Below are 24,827 nucleotides of genomic sequence, written 5' to 3'. Positions count from 1 at the left end.
ATATATATATATCTATGTAGATAGATATATCTATGTACATTGATATATATCTATAGATATATCTATGTAGATATATATATATATATATATATATATATATAGAGGTAGATCTATATATATCAATCAAAGATTTATAAAGCGCGCTACTCACCCGTGAGGGTCTCAAGGCACTGGAGGTGGGAATGGGGGGAGGGAAAGGGGCTGGGAGGTTCACTGTTCGAAAAGCCAGGTTTTGAGGCCCTTCCTGAAAAGAAGTAGGTTTTGGGTCTTGTGAAGGTGGGTTGTGAGGGCGTTCCAGGTTTTGGGTGCAAGGTAGGAGAAGGATCTGCCCCCGGTGGTGGTGTGTTTGATGTGGGAGACAGAGGCGAGAGAGAGGTCAGCTGAGCGGACGTTTCGTGTGGGGGTGTGGAAGGTGACTCTCGTTGAGGTAGGCAGGGCCTGTGTTGTGGAGTGATTTGTGTGCGAGGATGAGGATCTTGAAGGTGATCCTTTTGTCAGTGGGGAGCCAGTGGAGGGATTTGAGGTGTGGAGAGATGTGTTCGTGTCGGGGGAGGTCGAGGATGAGTCGTGCTGCTGAGTTCTGGATGCGCGTAGTTTGCGCTTGAGTTTTAGAGTGGTGCCGGCGTAGAGGGCGTTTCCGTAAAAAAGCCTGCTGCTGATGAGTGCGTGAGTGACAGTTTTTCTGGTCTCTGTGGGGATCCATTTGAATGTTTTTCAGTATACGGAGTGTGTTGAAGCATGAGGAGGTGAGAGCGTTGATTTGTTGGGTCATCGAGAGGGAGGAGTCTAGGATGATGCTGAGGTTGCGTGGGTGGTTGGCGGGGGTGGGTGCAGGGCATAGCGTGGTGGGCCACCTTGAGGGGTCCCAGGTGTTTTTGTGTGGGCCAAAGAGGATTATTTTGGTTTTGCTTGAGTTGAGTTTCAGGTGGTTGGCTGTCATATATATATCACTTTTGTCAATATGTGTGTGGTTTCCCTGGGGGGAAAAGGGTCCGACTTGTCTAGTGGCAGTTTTAGTGCCATAAAGAAGCGCAGAAGGTTTATATGCCTACTGCAAAGAGCAAATCTGTATTTTATGTAAATAGCTGAGTACATTAGTAAAGTCAGCCATTACCTGCGCTATAATACCAATGAAATGTATGTGCGGGGTGGAGGGCGGCTATGGAGAGATGAAGGGCACTTTTGCTGGGTGGTAATGAGGGAATCCGAGGAGGGGGGAGTGGGAGCACCATTAATGATTGTTGGACTGGGCGCAGGAGGTGCTAAAGACTGTGACGAATGGTATGTGACAAGGTGTTTTTTGAGTGTCTTGAAAGTACGTGCTGATTGAGGGAAGAAGCGCAGGTAAGGTGGCCTCTACTGTTGCACGTATCTCACACACACCATCGATTTTGTGACTGTCTACGTAGGCTAGTGTTTTAGAGCAACAGTTTAGCCAATAGCAGAGATGGCATCTTGATGGATGACTGCTGCCTGCACTCTGGTTATAGAGGACCGCTCTGACATAGGATCAGAGACTGAGACATCAGATACTGAGACAGCATCTGAGGGATAGGACAATGGCGCAGACTCTGGGAGTGATTTTTCAGTCAGAGGAGTCCCATTCGATAACTCCTCTTCCAGTACATTATGAGGGAGGTGATGAGGACAGTCCTGCTGTCCCTTCCCAAGCTGTTCGTGCAACTGGGTAATAGTGGGTTAGGCCAACCCACAGAGCAGGTGAATGCGGCGGCAAGCAGAGAGAGAGAGTGCTCTCTTGGGAGCTCCCCAATTTAGTTCAGCCCCAAATTCCACCACCCAAATCATATTGTGGAGACATCAAAATTATCTATGGCAAAACAAACTGGTTTTGTAAGGCAGGCACCTGTGTTTTTGGTCCTGGATTCGGCGGCCATATAGAGAAACACACTAAACCCAAACATTTCTGGAAACTAGACATTCGGGGGAGTCCACAGAGGTGTGACTTGTGTGGATTCCCCAAAGTTTTCTTACCCAGAATACCCTGCAAAGCTGAAATGTTGGAAAAAAAACTCAATTGTTCTTGCATTTCTGTCACACAAACTACAGGAATATGCTGGGATCCACAACATTCCTACCACCCAGTGACTCCTCACCTGTCCTGATAAAAACACTACCCCACTTGAGTGCCTAAACCTAGTGCCTGTGTCAGGAATGGATCACCCCAGGGTCAACAGCTGCCTCACGTAAGGACCAACATTGACCGTTGTGTGATCTATTCCTGTCGCGGGCACCAGGCCTAACCACACAAGTGAGGTATCATATTTATCGGGAGACTTTGGGGAACGCTGGATGGAAGGAAATTTGTGGCTCCTCTCAGATTCCAGAACTTTCTGTCACGAAATGTGAGGAAAACGTGTTATTTTAGCCACATTTTGAGGTTTGCAAAGGATTCTGGGTAACAGAACCTGGTCAGAGCCCCACAAGTCACCTCATCTTGGATTCCCCTGGGTTTCTAGTTTTCAAAAATGTGCTGGTTTGCTAGGGTTCCCCAGGTGCCGGCTGAGCTAGAGGCCAAAATCCACAGGTAGGCACTGTTTTCTATGAAAAAATGTGATGTGTCCACGTTGTGATTTGGGGCATTTCCTGTCGCGGGCGCCAGGCCTACCCACACAAGTGAGGTATCATTTTTATCGGGAGACTTGGGGGAACGCTGCGTGGAAGGAAATTTGTGGCTCCTCTCAGATTCCAGAACTTTCTGTCACAGAAATGTGAGGAACATGTGTTTTTTTAGCCACTTTTTGAGGTTTGCAAAGGATTGTGGGTAACAGAACCTGGTGAGAGCCCCACGAGTCACCCCATCTTGGATTCCCCTAGGTCTCTAGTTTTCAAAAATGCACAGGTTTGGTAGGTTTCCCTATGTGCCGGCTGAGCTAGAGGCCAAAATCTACAGGTAGGCACTTTGCAAAAAACAGCTCTGTATTTTGTCAAAAAATGGGATGTGTCCACGTTGTGTTTTGGGGCATTTCCTGTGGCGGGCGCTAGGCCTACCCACACAAGTGAGGTATTGTTTTTATCGGGAGACTTGGGGGAACGCTGCGTGGAAGGAAATTTGTGGCTCCTCTCAGATTCCAGAACTTTCTGTCACAGAAATGTGAGGAACATGTGTTTCTTTAGCCAAATTTTGAAGTTTGCAAAGGATTCTGGGTAACAGAACCTGGTCAGAGCCCCACAAGTCACCCCATCTTGGATTCCCCTAGGTCTCTAGTTTTCAAAAATGCACAGGTTTGGTAGGTTTCCCTATGTGCCGGCTGAGCTAGAGGCCAAAATCTACAGGTAGGCACTTTGCAAAAAACAGCTCTGTATTTTGTCAAAAAATGAGATGTGTCCACGTTGTGTTTTGGGGCATTTCCTGTTGCGGGCGCTAGGCCTACCCACACAAGTGAGGTATCATTTTTATCGGGAGACTTGGGGGAACGCTGGGTGGAAGGAAAATCGTGGCTCCTCTCAGATTCCAGAACTTTCTGTCACCGAAATGTGAGGAAAACTTGTTTTTTTAGCCACTTTTTGAGGTTTGCAAAGGATTCTGGGTAACAGAACCTGGTGAGAGCCCCACGAGTCACCCCATCTTGGATTCCCCTAGGTCTCTAGTTTTCAAAAATGCACAGGTTTGGTAGGTTTCCCTATGTGCCGGCTGAGCTAGAGGCCAAAATCTACAGGTAGGCACTTTGCAAAAAACAGCTCTGTATTTTGTCAAAAAATGGGATGTGTCCACGTTGTGTTTTGGGGCATTTCCTGTGGCGGGCGCTAGGCCTACCCACACAAGTGAGGTATCATTTTTATCGGGAGACTTGTGGGAACATAGAATAGTAAAACAAGTGTTATTGCCCCTTATCTTTCTCTACATTTTTTCCTTCCAAATATAAGAGAGTGTGTAAAAAAGACGTCTATGTGAGAAATGCCCTGCAATTCACATGCTAGTATGGGCACCTCGGAATTCAGAGATGTGCAAATAACCACTGCTCCTCAAAACCTTATCTTGATCCCATTTTGGAAATGCAAAGGTTTTCTTGATACCTCTTTTTCACTCTTCATATTTCAGCAAATGAATTGCTGTATACCCAGTATAGAATGAAAACCAACTGCAGGGTGCAGCTCATTTATTGGCTCTGGGTACCTAGGGTTCTTGATGAACCTACAAGCCCTTTATATCCCCACAACCAGAAGAGTCCAGCAGACAAAACGGTATATTGCTTTCAGAAATCTGACATCGCAGGAAAAAGTTACAGAGTAAAACATAAAGAAAAATGGCTGTTGTTTTCAGCTCAATTTCAATTTTTTTTTTATTTCAGCTGTTATTTTCTGTAGGAAAACCTTGTAGGATCTATACAAATGACCCCTTGCTGAATTCAGAATTTTGTCTAGTTTTCAGAAATGTTTAGCTTTCCGGGATCCAGCATTGGTTTCACACCCATTCTTGTCACTAACTGGAAGGAGGTTGCAAGCACCAAAAATAGTAAAAATGGGGTATGTCCCAGTAAAATGCCAAATTTGTGTTGGAAAATGTGGTTTTCTGATTCAAGTCTGCCCGTTCCTGAAAGGTGGGAAGATAGTGATTTCAGCACCAGAAACCCTTTGTTGATGGCATTTTCAGGGAAAAAACCACAAGCCTTCTCCGGCAGCCCTTTTTTCCCATTTTTTTGGAAAAAACGAAACTTTCACTGTATTTTGGCTATTTACTTGGTCCCCTCCAGGGGAAACCACAAACTCTAGGTACCATTAGAATCCCTAGGATGTTCGAAAAAAAGGACGCAAATTTAGCGTGGTTAGCTTATGTGGACAAAAAGTTATGAAGCCCTAAGCGCAAACTACCCCAAATAGCCAAAAAAGGGCTCAGCACTGGGTGGGGGAAAGGCCCAGCAGCTAATTGGTTAAGCAAAACATCAACATCTACTGAGGAACCACGTTATTCTTTGACTGGAACAAGAAGAATTGTGAGATACTGCATCAAAATGGGCACTTACCTTAACTATGTATTCTCTCGCTCCATGCCATCCTTAGCCATGTTCAAGTGACTTTCCATGCCATATTATTGCCATATTATGTTTTTTCCTAATTGCTAGTATTGATACCCATACAAACATATCCACTGGTGTTCCAACCATAATAAAGCTACTTCATGCAACTATTTGTCTATATACCTTTTTATGTCCCCATTGTATGATGTTTGGAGTGTTATACAATGTTTAAGAGTTTCCTGATGTATAATATGTGAGGCTCATGTATACACACTACTGAACACAGAAAACAAATAATAAATATGCCTAGTTATAGGACATGGCAAAGGATAAACGTGAAGCTCTTGCAGTCTTCCTAAACTCTAATTTCTGACAGTATTGCCAAGGAACTACTATGATCTCCACCCCAAAACCTCTTATTAGGTCTTCAGTTTTTCATTGTTCAGCTGAATGGTTAGTTTTCTGGGCAGCTTTGAGGCAGATGATGTCATGGGCATTAGACAACATGGAGAAATGTTATTTTAAATACAAACTATAGAAAACACATGAGCAAGGTTGGATACTTACAGGCAATGAGGATGAAGCAAAAAACAGATTCTCTGAAAAAATTGCATTTATTCTGGTGTTGTATGCACTTTCCATTGTATTCTCCAAGGTTATGCTAAATACAAGCCTTCTGTTCTTGTTACTGACAATATATGTTGGTTTACTGTTGAAAATCAAAATCTTGTAAATGACTTTGGGAGACAATTACATTTTACAAAAAATGTTAACATTCATATATATATATTATATAGAAAAATATATAATTACTGTCTTAAGACGTCTTTCTTCATCAAGCATTACTTTTTTAATCATGTTACAGGTATTAGGTTCTGTAGGAAACATTCATTTTTTAATGGGAGAGGTACTTCATACAGCACATGTGGTGCACTGTATATATTTTACATACACAAGAATGGAATGGGAGTTTTAGATTGCAATTTGTCATGTATTTGGATTAAAGGGGAACTTGAAGATGAAAAGGATGGCATGGTGGTAACTCCACTTAATGGGCTGATTTAATGTCATTTAGATCAGCGACAGATGCCATCGAACAGATGTTTCCTGGTGAGGCAAAGATTATTGCAAATCTAAATCATCAAAGAATTCCAAGCTAGTTCAACTATACCATCAATATAAATGTAAAAAACATTTGAAATAGTTAAAAATACTGTAACAAAACATTTCATTTGTGGGCGCAAAAAGTGATTGCAGTGCTTCTGATGAAGAGCGAATATAATAGCGCAAGTATAAAGGGTTTTAACCATTTTAGTCGCTGTAAGTAAAGTGCTGGGCAGATGAAAAGGATATGCTTTAAGTCCTGGGCCCCGTTATTACTCAGATTACACTCCGGAGTGGTTGGGCTAGAAGGGAATTGAGCGGGAGCATCCCTAACCTCAATAGTATCAAAACACGTCTCAATCTGTGAAGTAAATTCCATAATAGTATAAGGTTGCCCCTTCCTCAACATAATTGAACTACTTATGTTCACAAAATCCTTCCTCTTACCTCTTACTACACCTCTCGTTATCTGAACGAAAGCTGAACACCCAGGTTGCCTGCTTCAGAATGGCTTTTAATTGGGCCGCTGAAATTGTCATGGCAATATCAGGATCTATACTCAACTTCTTGGCTGCCAAAAGAAAATTTCTATACAAAACTGACTTATCCTTTCTTTCTATTAATAATTCTTTCTTCATTAAGATCCTTAAGGCATATCTTTACACCTTAGTTTCGCCGCAACCCAGTGTATCACCCCAGCTAAACCTTCAGATTACACACTTCTCAGCCCCATTCCAAATGCAAGGCTGCTGCTGGAATCGATGGAGTGGCCGAGGATAGTTTTTTCAACAATTGACCTTTCATTTTGTTTAGGAACTCCCATCTATCCGTATCAATAGTTTCCAAACTATATAATAAGGTAGCTGGAAATTTGACCTGTATACTTCCAAAAGATAAGGAAAGTGACTTCTACCTATGGCCCAATATAGTGCCACCAACCCTTTGGTCTGTGCCCACGCTTTACTTTTATTATTGTGTATATGGGGCCTGTCACTAAGACTTTACACATTTTAACTTTTGAGAAGCCACTGACCAGGAAAGGTTAGTATATTTAGGACTCTTCCTACCACTGAAGCACATAATTTTTGTTTTAGAACTATTAACCTTTAGATGGTGGCTAGCGGCAAAATGATGTAAACCTGTAAGATAATTATTTTGGCCCTTGGGAGTAGAGCTAGGATTATTACGTTGTCCGCATATAGCATGCACATTATTTGTGTACCACCAATCATAGGCGCTATCTCCTCACCCTGAGATAGATGGCTTGGAAGATCCGAAATATATAACGGAAAAAGAGTGGGGACTAAAAGTCACCGTTACTTCAAACTGTTTTCAGAGGATATTTTTGCAGAAAGGCCTCTATCACCTCCTAATACCACTCTGCACCATGTAGAGGCATTCCCATCACTGCCAACCTCCTTCACAGCAAAGAGCAGTCAACTTTATCAAAAGCTGTGGAAAAATCTCTGAATGCGGCATGGGTGACTCCCCCTCATCCCAATACATACATTTCGTTAATCAAATGAAGGGCCATTATATTTTCATTCATTCCATAGTTTTTCCAGAACTCAGTTTGTTCCATGGGAATTATATTATTATCTTCTGCAAATTATTTTATTTTGGTCAGAAGACATTGTGCAAATAGTTTGCCAGCTGCATCCAGTAGAGCAATCTGACAATAGTTTCCTGGGGAATTACTGGTGCCTTTTTTATATAGAAGGAGCAGAATACTTCCTGTCCAAGAGGGGGGGGGCACTTTATTATTCGTGTAGCAACCAATAAAGGCTGGAACTAAAATGTTATCCCACAGAGAAGGTTCTTGTTTTGTAACGGAGTTAGGGACTTCATCTGGCCCTATCGCTCCAGATGAACGCATCCCTCGTATGGCCAGTTCAATTTTACTGACAGAAGGAGATTGACAAGAGCATGCACCCACTACTAGCTTGCGATGATTAACTGTTACGCCATTTCCTGCATATAATTCCAATATGAAATTAGTACACTGAACTGATCTTACCCCAGATCCACAGCCTTTAGCCACTAAAGACCAAAAGGTCCCTGAATCTCCCTTTAAAACTGCCTCTCTCAAATCTATTCATAGACTTTCCTGGGATATTTTATCCATACTGGCCTTCAATCTTCTCCTTCTCCTTTTTAGCAGTGGTAACCTAGCCTCCTTCTCCACAGTAAAAGACAGGTATTGGTTCCATACTAGATCATTTATTTCTCTATTCAGTGAGAGGATAGGGAGGGGGATTGGCTTAAAGTTACACTTATGTAAACATGTTTTCACTTTTATTAGTAATTGCTTCATAAAGGCTACAATGCTATCCAACTCAGCCCCTTCCCAAACATCTATATTCTCTAAAGTGGACTCTAGCATACACTTTAAGTCCCTACACATCCTCTTGTTCCACTGCGTCTTACAGGTCTTTTATTAAATTTGGATGAAGCTTGATCAAAACCCCAGGTGCAAACTGGGGGCAGGATCAAACCTAAGCTAAAAGTCGCCATACTATGATCACTGAGAGGGGCATTCACTATCTTTAGATCACCCAATAAATAAAACAAAGAGGTACCAACCACTACATAATCTAAAATAGAACCACCTCTCAAGTCTTTAGGAGTAAATTGAGCAGGGGTATTGGAACAAAATCTCCCATTTACAATAATACAATCGTATATTTTCATCTGTTCCAGGAGACAAAGCCCTCTCTTATTAGTTTTTATTTTTGGGGGGAAAGAGGTGGGTGGGGGGATACCACGATCATCCTCCTTTTCCAAGTCACATATTTGGCTCAAGGCATAATTAGAAATCTTACAATTCAGGTGACCCTAGAAAATTACGTGTGGGGGCATATCACAATCAAGGTGGTTTTTAATAAAAGAAAAAACCTTAAACATCAAGGAATCCTATTTAGCTCCAGGAGGGATATACACATTTACTAATAAGAAAAAAGGGGCCCCCAACACCCCACCTGACTGATGGACAAGTAAAGCCATACATACATCTGAGGGGTCGCTATAGCATTTGTACTTCCACTTATACCTATTGGTTAGGAGAAATGCTATTCCCCACTTATCATGCCCCTTGCTGGACTGGCTAGCTTTCCAATCAATGACAAAATAATCAGGACAGAGAATATCTTTGTCACACCATGTCTCCAAATCACATCCATTTGTAGGGAATTTAAAAACGGAACCTTTTCCCGACTGTACTTTACTCCAGCTACATTCTAGGAAAATGTTTTATTTCTTTGTTAAATCTGAGACTAAATAAGAGAATCAGACAATTATCTATACTGGAGCATTTTACAACTCTGGGCAGCAAATTCCAACTCTGAACAAGTTCCTGGTTGTGGTGAGCTGAATGTACTATATGCTCCTTAAAGGCCAATCGTCTGCCATTTTGCCCCAAAAATATTTGCAGGTCCTGTGCCTCCCCTGTTAGCCGAAGGGGACGGTAGATCCTAACCTAAACGTTACCCTGGGGAGGGAACCTACGAGCTTCAAAACCACCACTCTCATGAAAAACAGGAGCAACATCAATTCCTCTACATTGCAGACCTTCTACCTTTTGTACAATAGTGTTTACAATAATTTTGGAGAAAATGATTACCCTAGATTTAAATCTACCCCCAAATCATGTAAAGAAATCACATCCATATCTCTACTTTGAAAAAAACTTAAAGGCTCAATATCCGCTAAACAGGGCAACAATGCATGCCTGTTCAATGCTACATCAGAATCAAAGAGAAAAATCCAATGTACTTGTCTCAACATTCCGCTGCTGCTGGACAATAATTGCAGAGTGGCATACTGTCCCCAATTGCGTCTTAACCCTAAGTGCTATAAATGGGGGGGATCAATGGATTTAAGGAAGACAGAGCCAAAGGAGGGAGCTCGGCTGGAGAGATTGCACTGGATTCCACGCCAACCCCCAAAGTCATAACATTACCAAAAGACTGAGGAGAGCTTATTGCCCTTGACTCCAGCTGTAACAAGCGAGGCAGTTCCTCCAAACCAGCTAAATGCTGAGGCCCTTCTAGCCTGGGACATTGTTCAAGCTTGGGATGAGGGGTTACTTCTTCCTTAAACCAAAGTTTGCAACAACCTCTCTTCGAAATTCTACTTTTGGTAGATTTCTTCCCTTTTTCTTTAGGCTTTGTCAAGACTGAACTAGGGCCCATATTAATACTCTGTTTGCGCTGGATTTGCGTCATTTATTTTGGCACAAACCTAACTCCATATTTATACTTTGGCGCTAGACCCATCTAGAGCCAAAGTTATGGAGTTTGAGTCATTTTTTGTATGTGAAAAACAACCTTGCGCTAATGACATGCAAGGTAGGCGTTCCCGTGCAAAAAATGACTCTAAGGCATTTGCGCCTTATTTATCCTCCAGCGTCAAAATTATGCACAGGAGGAGGCGGGCCTTAAAACAATGCGCCCAGCCGGATTTGCGCTGTTTTTTAACGTCTGGGTCAGGGCAGGCGTTAAGGACCCGTAGGCTCATTTCCATGGTGGGAGACCATGGAAGCAGTCCACAGGTGCCCTTTTGTGCACCCAGGGACACCCCCTGCCACCCTCGCCCACCCCTGGAGGACACCCATGGATGGGGGACCCATCCATGGTGAGTGCAGGTAAGTGCAGGTAAGTATATATATATATATTTTTTTTAAGTGGCATAAGGGGCCCTACTTGGGCCCCCCCACATGCCACTGTGCCCAAGTCCCCTGGACATGGCCATTGCGCAGGGGGCAGGACGCCTGTCTTTGCTAAGACAGGAGTCAATTCAATGGGGGTTGTGCGTCAAAAAATGGCACTAGTCAGGTTAGAGCCAATATTTTTTACTCTAACCTGACTTGCACCATTCTTTGACGCACAACCCGCAGTCTCCCCTTCGCCTCCACTGCCCAGTTCCTGTAATTTATTTTGATGCTAACCAGGCCGCAGCGCCGACTAACGTAATTCCATAAATAAGGTGCCCGGCTTCCACGTTGGAATGGCGTTAGCCGGCGGTAAACTTTTTGACGCAAATCTACCCTGGCGCTGATTTGCGTCAAAAAGTATAAATATGGGCCTTGGTTTCTTAACAATATGAGAATTGAAGATTGGATACATGAATTTTTCCGCACCCACCCTTTCTGTAGCTCCTCCTCTAGATGCATTCATCTCAATCTTTTCCTTACACACCCAGTTGGACTTTCCGCAACAATCTTTTCTTGCTTACTAACTTTACAGTAGGTTATACCAGCCTGTGAGCAGACGTTGACCAGAGACTTGCCCATCCTGGAATTACATTTTGAACAAGTTAAATCCTGAGAACTAGACAACTGATTTCTCCTTAAATGTAAGTCTGAGGACCTCGACAACTGAATTAAAAATAGGGGATTGAGTTGACAGGGTACTACTTAATAATTGCAGGCCAGTGGGTAAAGTTGGGGGTGGGCAAGGGAAGGACTGAATTTTGGAAACATTCTCTTTGAACCTGTATCTTCTACAAAGATCAAGATCAATATTAGGTAACATGAAATCTTCCTCCTGGATTCCTGGTAATGCACTCGGTAGAGGAGACCCAGACGGGAGAAAAAGTGGCCCTCCCTGTACCCCTGGTCCCATATCTGAAAATTCCAAGGGACAGGCTGGCACAGAAACTGGGGATCCCAGGTTTTCCCCTTGGGGCTGACTCTCAATCTTTAGGTTGTAAAGTTAGTTTCCCTCCTACGAGATATCTTCAGGCCAGCCTCACAACAACTCTGCTCCTTTACTGGATGGCTAATAATACCAGATGGTTTTCCCATGCAACCATTAGTCAACAAAGATGTCCTCTATTTCCCAAAAGGGATAAAACTCATTCTTCCCTTCAAAGCCCGAAGTCAGGGAATCTCTGTTACAAAGGGGATTAGATCTAGTCTTTACACGTGATTGCCCCTCCAATATATGACCTGATCTCAATTTTTTTGCAGTCATTTTTCCTCAGCACTTTCTTGGCAACCTGGGGCGATGTTATAGCATACTTCTTCTTGAATCCTGTGTGCATAAATTAATTCAAACCTCAGATGTTCTGATTGGACCAAATCTTAGCTACTGACCCCACCGGGGATAATGTGCCAACAACAAAGTGAATGGTCTGTAAGAAGTCCACCAGGTTCCAAAAATGCAAAATATTAGGCCAAGTTAATGAGGCAACAGCAAAAAGAGTGGGGCACACCAGACGACCCACAAGCTGCACCCATTCCAGCTGGGCCACCTCACAGGTCACTGGGGCAAAGACTTTGCAGTAGCCTGCAACAGCCACCTCACTTTTATGAAGTCTCCATGATAAATACTGCAGAATGGATCACTCTCCACTTTGAATGTCAAACTCACCACCACGCTTACCCCACACTTTCTGCGCTCTCACATACTGGTGGCTGGTGACTGATTCCTGAATACTCCAGATGGGTGGACGGGTGGACTACAGCGACGGGCGGCAGAATGGCAGAGTGAACAAGCCGCCCATCGACTTAAGCTGTCCTAGCAGGAGCATGCGCAGCCTGACAAGAGTGGCTTGGTAAGGTAGGGCTCAAGGCACACAAGGCTCAGGACACCAGAGAGTCAAAGTGTCGGAGAATCCAGGGACTGCAGGCGGAGGACAGCCAAACCGCTCACAGAGCCTAAAAAATTGGGGGCCTGGAGTGGCACTGCTCAGCGGTGGCTCGGCTGTCATCGGATATAGAAACGCCATGGAACTGTGATATAAACGGCACCGCTATCCTGCAATGCTGCTGTGATGACCCAGAAGCAAAAACAGACCAGGAAACTGGATGCGCGTTCAGCGTAGTGAGTGTCAGCAACAATCAGAAAAAACCATAGGGCTTTGATGGATTGTAGTTCCATGGTTCGTTGAATCAAATTTTAAGGTGGCCTATAATGAACACCCTGGAGAAGTTAAACTTTGGATGAGTAAAACTGAGTAATGATTTCTGATGACTGCATCTCTTCCATTTTCTTCTTATTGGGATGGTTTCCTATGATGTTGTAACCAGGTGGGATGACCTGGTGAAGTTGGGAGTTGCGCTGTCCTGTAACCCCTTTTTAATAATGGAGAGAAGACCCTGCCTGGAGCTGTGATCAGGTTGTGGATATTCTGGCAGTTTTTGCTCAGTGATACTGTACTGATGTGGCTGCAAGCTAAGTGATGTTAGAGGGAGGTGGTTGATTAGTCGTAAGGGAGAGGTGGTGCATGTTGGGAAGGGTTGACAGAATGGGTAGAATCATCATCTAGTTCCAAGAGGCTGTGAATGAGGAAGGACTGGGAAGTTTATTAGGGAGAGTAAAAAAGGTGAAGAAAGGTAGACACGGATCAAAAGAGGTGCTTGAAAGGAAAGGGTTGTGAAGGAACTTTGAGACATCAGTGATGGTGAGAAAATGCCAGAGGAGAGATTTTCATTCACTGAGTCATGCTTGGTATGAACATACAAGGGTTAGTACAGGAGAGATGTAAAGGGTGATAAGGCCTGGACTCTCGGAGTACTTTGTCACTATGATGTGTCTGGGTGTGGGGCTGAAGTGCTGGATGAAGTTCAAGGCTTATAGATTGAAAGAAATGATATAGTTTGAGGTTAGTCTTGTTTGTAGAACCAAACTTTATGGTCACCTAAAATGAACAGGCTATTGTAGTTAATTGCAATATTCACAGTGCCATCAAAGGAGATGGAGAAAGCTTGGTAAAACAAGGGTGGGCGATAGATCAGTAACAATGAGGTCCAGTAGGTTGGAGAAAGGGAGCAATAGATGAGTAAAGTTGAGTAATGTTCCCTGGTGATGACCACTACTGTTTCGCCAGTCTTCTTACTTTGTATAATGATTTGTTAGCCAAGTAGGATGTTTGGTCAAGTGGGGGAATATGTTGTCTCTCAGCCATATTTCAGCAATGAAGAGAGAGTCATGCCTAGAGCCAAAGTCAAGGTTGTGGCTTCTTAGGCAGTCTTTGTCCAATGATCTTTTGTTGATGAAGTGGCTGATTAAGTTGTGTGTAGATTAAGGGGTTAATTTGCAGTAGAGGGGAAAAGGATAATGGCCTGAGGTATGAATGAATAGAGTGAGAATGTGGCAGAAAAGCTAGTATCATCTGGTGCAGTAATTTGATGTCCTGATGATATGTCCTGGAAAAGTGAACATAGCATTGAGAGCCTTAGCTCTGCTGAAGAAAGTTCAGGGCTATTGAAAGAATAGATCTAATTTGACACCAGCCTTGCTTGTTAAACCAAATGTACAGGTTGCCCAAAATGCACATATTGTGGTTAAATCCTAGTGGTAGCAATAGTCTCCGGTTATTCATGGGTTCCCTGTAGAACAGCAGAATGACCTGAGTATGTGGAGGAGGTGAAAAGTGGGTGAGTAAAGGTAAGAAAGGATTCCTGAAAACAAACACTACTACAGCTGGTCTTCTTAAAGGGATGATTTTGAAGCCAGACAGGAGAGTTTTGTGAATTGTGGGGACTGTGTCGACTCTAGATATATTTCTATGATGGAGGAGAGGTCCCGGCTTGATGGAGAGATCAGATTATTGATGTTCATATAGTTTTTGTTCAGAGGGAGGGGGCTGTTTAATGGTAGATGAGGATGTGAAGAGGAAGGTCAAGGGCAAGGGTAGGCTAAAGTAGTTTGATTAATCATTGGGCTCCAATGAGGAATGTTTATGGAAGTAGAAGCAGGAAAGGTATTCGTTAGCTGGGGAATAGAGAATCCAGGGGTGGGGGAAAGATGGCAGGTAGGTGGAAGGGGGGGGGGAGTCTAAGGCGGTCATTCTGACCGCGGCGGGCAGCGGTCGCCGCCCGCCATGCGGTCACCGCCAAATGGCCGCTCCGCGGTCAGGAGACCGCGGATGCCATTCTGGCTTTCCCGCTGGGCCGGCGGGCGACCGCCAAAAGGCCGCCCGCCGGCCCAGCGGGAAAGACCCTGCAACAAGGAAGCCGGCTCCGAATGGAGCCGGCGGAGTTGCAGGGGTGCGATGGGTGCAGTGGCACCCGTCGCGATTTTCACTGTCTGCAAAGCAGACAGTGAAAATCTTTATGGGGCCATGTTAGGGGGCCCCTGCACTGCCCATGCCAGTGGCATGGGCAGTGCAGGGGCCCCCAGGGGCCCCACGACACCCGTTCCCGCCATCCTGGTTCTGGCGGTGAAAACCGACAGAAACAGGCTGGCGGGAAGGGGGTCAGAATCCCCATGGCAGCGCTGCAAGCAGCGCCGCCATGGAGGATTCCCTGGGCCAGGGGAAAACTGGGGGGAACCGCCGGTTCCCCTTTTCTGACCGCGGCTTTACCGCCGCGGTCAGAATAGCCCGGGAAGCACCGCCAGCCTGTTGGAAAACCTGTGTGAAGAAGTCAATAAGAAGCAATGTAACATATTGGAAGTCGAACTCCTGAATTTCCAAATTTATAATGAGTGTATAGAGTTCATTCAAGTGTGGAGTTTGATGAACTGGAAGACACAGCTTCTTTAAAGCAAGAGGCACAGCTTCCAAACACAACCAGATCTCCTATCAGCCTCTGGGGTCCACTCAAGAGTAATAGAAGTATGACCAAGAGAAACAGCTTCCATAACCACCTATTATGAGTCTATGGGATCCATCCAGGAGTTGTGAAGGTGCGACCCGCTGGAAGGCAGAGCTTTCTAAAGCCACCAGGATTTCAATGAGTCTATAGGGTCCTCTTAAGAGTGGCACACAATCCAAAACACATGGTACTAGATATATTATTATTTCAGAAGAATAAAATATGATCTAATTAAAAGCACCTTTTGAAGATGGCATGGCTTTATGAAATCCTCTTGTCTACAGCAGAAGTGGGCATAACACAGCTTGCAATTTAGATAAGCAAAAGGTAGTTCTGGATTTACACACTAAGGGCCTGATTTAAATCTTTGCGGTATTACAACCAATCCACCAGAGCAGCGGACTTCAAAACACTGTCAAGTCAACGGTGTTCTGCCCGCTGAATTTAGATGTATTGCGGCTGAGCAGCAAACACCCATGACGGAGTGCTCTACCTAACCATCAGGCTTGTGGGTTCCCTCCAAGCCTATTTAGATGTTACAGTCCTTCAGGTGTGTATTTGGGCAGCGCATACTGACACCAAAATGACATTTGTGTATCTGTGCGATATTTGTCATGTACCAGTGTATCCCCATCCATGTCCCACACAAATGTGTTCCTGACATATGCATGTCACTGTAATTGAAATAATTACTGTGATATGTGTGTGACTGCATTGGTCCCGAGCTCATATGTGGTGACCCCACAACATACACAGCCAATGCAGGTCTCCTACCTTTAACTCTGGCGATGGGGGGAGGGGTTGTGTTTTCTCTGTGGTCCAGTGGCAGCAGCAACGTCAGGTTATGTCCAATTGGGTCCAGTCCAAAGCAGAGATGTGGAAAAAGTAAGATTTGTGCCCCTTTCCCCTCCAAACTTCCAACTCCAGGTGTGGATGCTGGACCGCCACAGTTGGCTTGATGGTAAGGCACATCCAAATCTGCTTGACGGTAAAGGTGGCTGGAGTCCTGCCATCAGCCCCAATTCCCAGTCCCACTGTCAAAGCGGCTGGAGATTCTTGGTGGAGTTGGTGGGACTTGGGCAATGTTTTGCCTATGGTCCCACTAACATCTAAATTGAGCAGATGGCCTGCAAAGGTGGCAGGCAGGATTTCCAACAGAAAACTGGCGGCTGGAACATTACTGGCAAGATCTAAATCAGGCCCCAAGGTGGATTTTAAGGGAAGACGAATGGTAGCTGAGTGGGCCATGAGATGGCTAGAGCAACTGTGAGTATGTATTAATGCCCAAATAAAAACAACAGTACAGCTCTCCATTTATACCCTTCCATATCACATCACTTATATCAAATGGAATTATAGCATTCATAACAACATACAGGCCATCTCAAATGACATAATTTGTCATCATTAGTAGACGAGAGAGTGAAAGCCTCACAACTGATAAACTCCTAACGCTTTAAGAGTTCCAATCTAACTGGTCTCACTATCCACCAAAGTGGAAAGGGATCAGCACCCAGGTAAATCGGTTTGACCCCTGCATCAACATGGATTTATTAGAAGGATCCTTACCCACTAGTACCACCAGTGGCATGATTCATAATTGGATCCTCACTCACTACACCTAGTGTGAGTGGGTGGGTTCTACACAATTTGTTATTGGGGCTCTTACTGAAAGTGCAAGTTAAAAAAAAGCCTTCAGGGTCCTAATTCTTGTTTATTAATAAGGACCTTTAGCTGGGATGAAAACCGTGTGATGTGGATGGCTCATCAGGCACATCTAAGCTCCCTTTGTGTGTGACTGTCTAAAGGGAATGCACAAAACCACAGCTGTTACCCACTCAGACATTTATTCAGAGACAAGCTGGCACACAGAATGATTACAGCAAGAAAATGCCAACTTTCTAAAAGTGACATTTTAAGACTTGCAACTTGAAATACAACTTTACCATAAGTTGTGATTTAAAATTGTGAGTCCAGAGATACCAAACTCAAATTATCTATCTGGTCCCAATTGAAAATTACACTTATAAAGTGGAATAAGGCAATCCCAATGTTAACCTATTGGAAAGATAGGCCTTGCAGGAGTGAAAAACGAATGTAGGAGTTGTCACTACGTGGACATGTCAACTCTAAAAGTTCATGTCTGAACTTTTAAATACACTGCAGCCTGCAATTGGGGCTGTCCAGGGTTTACCTTAGGAGTGACCTATGTGTATTAAAAGGGAAGGTTGGTGGCTGGCAAGTAAGTGAGCTTGTCAGGTCAGCATGGCAGTTTAAAACTGCACACACAGGCTCTGCAATGACAGACCTGAGAGATGTTTAAAGGGCTACTTAAGTGGGTTGCATAATCAGTGCTTTAGGCCCAATAGTAGCATTTAATTTACAGGCCTTGGGCACAGGTAGTGCACTTTACGAGGGACTTACAAGTAAATGAAATATGCCATTTGTGGATAGGCCAATGACACTATGTTTTAGGGAAACATCACATCCACTTTAGCAATGGTCGGCAGTGGCAAAGTGCTCATAATCCTATAACCCCATTACAATCTAATAGTGTAACCCAATGACCTTCAGGATCTGGGCAGCAATTAGTATAGACAACAACAATCCTGTCAGTAGGAAACCACAATGAAGACCAAAAAATTTATTAAAGGTCAACCAGAAGCGTTCATCAACAGCAACAATGGGAAACACAACCAGAGCAAATTAATAATGCACAATGTATGTATTTAAGAAGAAGTACATGAAAATCATCTATGCTCAATAAACCTAAAGTTTCTTTATTGAGTGGAAACAAGGTGACATCAGTGCTTCTGCAAAGTGAACAAGGGAAGAAATAAAGTGACTGTACATAGAAATAAATCAGTAAAAATGGACCTGCAAGCTGTCTATCCAAGAAGCAATAAACAAATCCTCAAGAAAAATGGAGTCTAGAAATTTTATAGATGTCCAAAGTGGATATTCTTATTGGTACAGACAAATAATATCATCGATGTTTTGACCCAGATAGTTGCAGTTACTTGAAACCATCTCAAGAGGTTTTCATCAGGACGTGGGGGGGGGGTGCAATCTGTGAGGCAACAATAGGACATGATTAATGTAATTTATGGCTGGGGAGTTTCCCTATAACTGTGTGAACCCCATGCAAAAACTCCCCTCATTTTTCATGAAAGTAAACTTCCATGGAAAAAGTGCTATGGAGGATGAAGAGACGGCAGGCCTGCTTACTTTAACTGAACTCTAAAATATGGAATCAATGAGGTCCCAAAGGAGTGAACAAACATAGCAGTGAGTGAAACTAATCACACTCATCCATGCCAACCAATAACTCGAGATAAGCCCTTTAGATATTCAGGCACAAAAAGGGCTGCAAGAACAATCAAAACAAGGAATAATGTATTTTATATTTCAGGACTCAAACTTCATGACTAAAAGACTCCTGACTTAAAATCAGCCCCATCACAATGTAAATGACTTGCCCATTCAAGGGTGCATATGCTCTCCAAAACTCAATTTAAAGAAAAGAGTTGGTGGGGGAAATGCTTGCCTAACCAACTCAAACACATGCACTACAAAACATAAACAAAAAGTCAACATGAGGCTTGACAACCTCTCACAAAAAGCTGAAAGAGGTGAAACTGTGGCATTAGAAATTAACAAAAAATTAGATTCCTACTGCTTGTTGGTCAGTATGATGCTGCAACTGTAGGCGACCTAACTGCGTCCGTCAACTGGCAGTTTAAAGCTTTCCACGCCAGAGTACATTAGAATGAAGTACTGTACTGCATATAGATAGAGATACATAGATATGTATCTTATTATTTTGAGTTGTTGGTCAAATATTGAATAAGTCACCAAACAATACCAGGAGGCTCACAAAAGGGGGTACCAATCAGCATGACTATGGCATCATATGTATCCTAACCTTGTATGAATCATTAACGTTATGGACATATTTGTATCAATGGAAGCAATGTCCTAGTGATAGCAGTGCCAGAATCCCTGCAAAAAGCATCCTTTAGGCAGCAGTCTTTCTCTTCCTGGATGTCAAAAAGCTTTACATAATCACACCAAATAGCATCACCCCACATTAGATTAGGAGGTTTTATTCACAAAGTACTTCACATGAATACACCGCCTTACCCAGCCATGAACATCAGAATTTCCTTCTGCTTTCAGGGCAGAAACCTGGCAACATTGGAAGCCAAGCGCAACAAGAAGACAACAAAGACATAAATCCTTATTCCTTTACTTCCTAATGATCTGTATCAAAATTCCAGTCCAGATCTTACAAGCTCCCTCCCAGCTCTTCTGAACTTGTCTTCATCTCGCTGCACCTTAATATCTTTCTCTGATCACTCCCCTCAAGCATTTAACCCATCTCTCCCATGAATTAAGATTTCTCGTTATGGCCTCCTGTGTTGCAATCCCCATTTCAGTGCAGGGCCCTGTTGCATCATAACTAGGCTTGTACTCTTTAAACAGCATACATCCATACATACATGCATGAAAATATTCACCCACCATTTAATTTTTTTTTTGTACGTAAATGTCACTTTATTCATATTCCTACTGTACCATGTAGGAACATCCCTTCTGCAGTTTACTTTTGAATAATAATTTACTAGGTTTAATCATCATGAACTTGATAAAGTATTTACCATAGATCAGTTTATGTAAACTCCGATCTTTAAGTCAATAGTGATGACAATGGGCCCAATTCGCAAAGATATTTTTGTAAATAGTCATGTCTTACTCTCAGTTTTGTTGTGAACAACCTTTGAATTCCCAGGTGTACTCCACAAAACATGTTATAAAGCATTTTTGCTGAGAGGTTGTCCCTTACTGATTTACTCATGAATTTCCAAAAGTGAGACGTTTATTCAGAAAAAACAGGAGTTTTGTTTTGAAATAAAGCTGTAAAATTTAAAGCAATATTTGGAGATTTCTATTTTAAAAGGGATGATTCAGACACAGTACTCACTTTTCATCGTTTTTCTGATTGACTTTAAGAATGAGATCTGTTAAACATTCGTCATCATTTCCACAGTCTTTTGTAAATGGAATCTGAAGTACAAAAAAGAAATGGGACCTATTACATTAATTGAAATGAATCATGAATCATATATTAGAGGGATAAGTAAGTGAAAAATCAAAGCAGGTTTACATCAATAGTATGGGAAAGACATGCGTACTTCTACAATCACTGGCCCACCCACACACCTGCTCCTCTCCTCTCACTACAAAACTATTCTTTGAATGGAGAGGATCCTTATTTTCCCTAATTCTTCATTGAGGGCTGAATCAACAGTAACATATCTCTGGGCAGAGGACTTGATAGCTAGGAAAGCTTTAAAAAGTAATATTCTTATGAGTAATTGGGTTGTTGGTTGACTGGCGTGTGAGCCCTGATTAATCAACAGCCACAATCCCTTGCAGGGTGAACCACAAAAAGTCACTGTATTAACCTTTGCTTAACCCTGGGTACCCAGGTATAACCCTGGGCACAAAAAGCAGTCAGGCTTAACTTAGAGGCAATGTATAAAGTATTTGTGCAGCACACAAATAGTAATAAAGTGAACACAAAGCCTGAGAAAACCCCCCCACACTAATTTAGAAAAATAGAGTACATTTTAATAAATTATTCGACACCAAAACGACAAAAATCTGATTAGTAAAAGCAAAGTTATGAATGTTTAAAGATTTTAGTAAAAACAGATCCAAACAGCATAAATCGCCAATTATGGATATCAAGTTACACTGACCAGGTCAAAGTCACACTTTGAGAATGACCGCAATGGAGCAAAGGTCAGCTACAATCACCAGACCGGCGCAGCTGGAGCTTCACATTGGTGGTCCTTGCTAGCAGTCGCCTGCCAGAGCTGTGAGTTGAATTGCGGTGCAAGAGAGGAGGGCTTGGTGCAGACAGTCCCATTTGTGGTTGTGAGGAGACCAAAAAAGTAAATACAGCTCTCTGAGCCACACCATCGTCCGGGACCTGAGTGGCACCACTTGGGGGTAAAGAACTTACTTCTGTTGGCCCCAGGGGCTGGAGGAGAATGTTGGGGACATTTTTATGTCCCTGAGGGTCAGATCAGGAGGCCAGTAGACTAGCCTTTGGAGTCACAGTGGTGTCTTGTGTTCAAGGCTGATGTTGCAGGTCCAGTTCTCTTCTACAGGCAAGGAGGCAGCAGAGCAGCATAGCAGTCCTTCTTTCTGGCAGAGTCATCAGGTGTAGAAGTGTTCTGAGATGATGGTGTCTGAGGTCCCCTTTTTAAATCATGGTGCCCTACCTCTGGAAGGTGGGAGAAACTTCTAGACAGTGGCTTTGAAGTGCATGGAATTTCCTGACCTCCCTGCCCTGGCTCTAAACTGTCTGCAGTGACAGTGTGGAGGTGAAAGATTTGACTTTTGGCAATTGCAATTGGAGGGTTTTGGGTATTTTCTACTTTATGGAATATTTACTTTTTGTGACAGCAGGAAACATGGACTCTGGGGGATTCACATTTGGGCTTAGTTTTAAAGCAACTTCATCACCTGGAAAATGTTTAGGGTCTGAATGACAAAGGTTTCTAATCTGTGCATATGAATTTTACAGTTTGAAATGGCTGTAACTGGATAACTTGGTGGGGAATTATAAAGGCAGAAATGTGTATCTTATCCATGAGGTATCATAGCTGAAGCTAGGTTTGCATCACTTTCAATTTTGTAAGTGCCACCTATATAGTGAGATGTTGAGGTTTCCAGGGGAGCAGAGAGACGTTTTCAGAGGAATGAAATAAAATGAAGTAAACCGCTATTGAGCTGGAACTATATTGGTGTTTATAAACCACTGTAATTCATTTAATACAGTAATTAGTACATCCGCAATCTGAACACCTAAACCTATAGAGAAACGATTCATGTGTAAGTGCTGCAAAAAGTGTTGAAAAGTGCATGCATAATCATCAGTTTTGAAATTGTTCCTGTAGGCCAGAAAGAAATTTAATAGAAAACGTTTCATTAAGACATGGAAATAAAAGTAGATTTCTGAATATGTTCATTATTTTGTGTGCAAGCATGCTAAAATATATGCAATTTAGAATATCTGAATAAGAAGTATAATTGTAAAAAGGCCTATCCAGTAATGTAGATGCATCACATGACCTGTGAATAAATAGTAACATGTGTAAAACTAGGGACAGGAAGTTTTGTGAGCCGGATTTTTATTTATAAATTCTGATCACTTGTAGTATACTGAACACGTGGGAATTCACAACATACATTTTGAATTAGCCCTTCTGCCACAAATGACTCACTGTTGCTACTAAATCACTGACGCTATTGTGCATATGCAACATGCTTATAAATTCCAGACAAAGTTTAAATAACCTTAGTGGGCTTCTTGCCCCCCAAAATGTCCATCATAACATGCATTCTTGTTATTTATATACATTTTACATAAAAGGGCATTAGTCACGAAACCAAGTACGCAATAAACTCTGCATATTATTTCTGAGGCCATGTTTGTGTTTTACTCGCAGACCCTCGGCTGGGAAACGTTTACTTTTAGAGTGGGCTTCTAGCAGTCATTTTTCTACTAGCAAGGGAAACCGCACCTTTTCTAGCTGCCAGTTGGTTCTTCTTAAAGCAGCTGTTTATATCTCTCCCTCCCATACAACATAGAGTTGATTCAGCTTCAAGAGTGACCAACATGAATCTATAGATGGGCTAATATGAAAATTGACCATTGTTTCCCGATGCTGTTCCGTCGTCTCCTAATTTGATTGTGCACCATTACATTGGGGCAAACATGACACTTTATTCACGGTGCTTTGAAATGGCAGATGTGTGTCTTGAAGCAGTATGTGATAAATTATTATTTTAATTGTTATTGCTATTATTGCATGCATGAATACATTTTTCGTGAAGCAATTCACCACATCCAAGATCAATAGCTAGACAGTCTGTACTTACAGAGTATTCACTGGATGTTGAAGAGTACGGATTGAGCACGGGTTTTGTACCAGCGTTTTGAAGACCTATGTCAATGCGGAGATTCAGAGAGTTTACTGCATCAGAAGGCTCCTGTGAATGTAATTAACATAATATATTTTCGTTTTGATTTCAATAATGTGCTCACATTTTAAACAATTGAAAAGTTTCAACTAAAGGAATTTATTATCTGTAAATCGGTTAGCCTGCATGAGCATTTCATCATGGAAAGGACACAAGCCCCTGTTCTGAGCTAGGAATTATGTACAGAAAAATGCATAGTTTTGTCTTCTAACTTTTCCAATGTACAAACAGGCACTCTTAATAAATCATATATTTACTTCTTAAATCCCACTACAATCATACATCCATGCGTTAAAAAGAAAATGGTACATACCTGTAACTATGGGCCAGATGTAGCAAACTTTTGCGAGTCGCAAATGGCCCGAATCGCTATTTGCGACTCCGCAAAATCGGAAATGGGATGTAAAAATCCCATTTCCGACTCGCAAAAAGCAATGCGAGCCGTTACCGACTCTCAAAATTTGCGACCCCATTTTGCGACCCGCTAATAGGAAGTCGCAATTTGCGAGTTGCAAACCAAATGCAATAGCCACTCGCAAATTGCGACTAGTCGCAAAAAGCCCAGTTTGCATGTCCAATTTACCACTAACTCAGAGCAGGTGGTAACCATTACCAAAGTATAAAAGGAGACCCAGAAGGCATCTGGGTTACTCAAGATGGCGGAGATATACCTGATAGGAGTGAGGAGGAGAGCCCACGCAGCCCAGCAGAGGAGGAGGAGGAGCCAGAGACAGGAGAAGATTTACAGAACAAGGCCGACACTCTTCCAGCAAACTGAGGAGGAAATCTTTGATAAATACAGACTTAGCAGCGCAGCTATACTAGGTTTAATAGATTTACTCAAACCACAGCTAGAACGCCAGACTCTGCGCGGCTGCGCCATCCCTACGCATGTGCAAGTGCTATGCTCACTGCACCTCTTGGCCTCGGGGAGCTATCAGGGGGTCATAGCTGTGGCAGGTGGGGTATCCCAAAGTGCACTATCAAGGTTCCTCAGGGCTTTCCTAGATGCCTTACTCACACACATGCCCCAATACATATACCTACCAAGGAATGAGGCAGAAATCAACAGCACAAAGTTGGACTTTTACCGGATTGCCAACTTTCCCCATGTCATAGGGTGTGTAGATGGGACACATATTCAAATA

The 24,827-nt window shown here is 42.9% G+C and overlaps 1 protein-coding gene across 1 annotated transcript in view; it reads right to left on the bottom strand.

The window, feature by feature from the left end:
* Positions 1–24,827, bottom strand: part of ITGA2 (integrin subunit alpha 2) — a 475,911-nt gene that overhangs the window by 106,985 nt on the left and 344,099 nt on the right. The window contains exons 18-20 of the mRNA XM_069221707.1: positions 23,578–23,688; positions 20,606–20,688; positions 5,544–5,685 (exon numbers count right to left, since the gene is read on the bottom strand). Coding sequence (XP_069077808.1) covers positions 5,544–5,685; positions 20,606–20,688; positions 23,578–23,688 — 336 coding nt within the window. The remainder of the gene's footprint in view (positions 1–5,543; positions 5,686–20,605; positions 20,689–23,577; positions 23,689–24,827) is intronic.

This window comes from Pleurodeles waltl, chromosome 1_1, assembly GCF_031143425.1.
Source record: "Pleurodeles waltl isolate 20211129_DDA chromosome 1_1, aPleWal1.hap1.20221129, whole genome shotgun sequence".
Classification (NCBI taxonomy): Eukaryota; Metazoa; Chordata; class Amphibia; order Caudata; family Salamandridae; genus Pleurodeles; species Pleurodeles waltl.
This window is presented reverse-complemented; position numbering and strand designations above follow the sequence as displayed.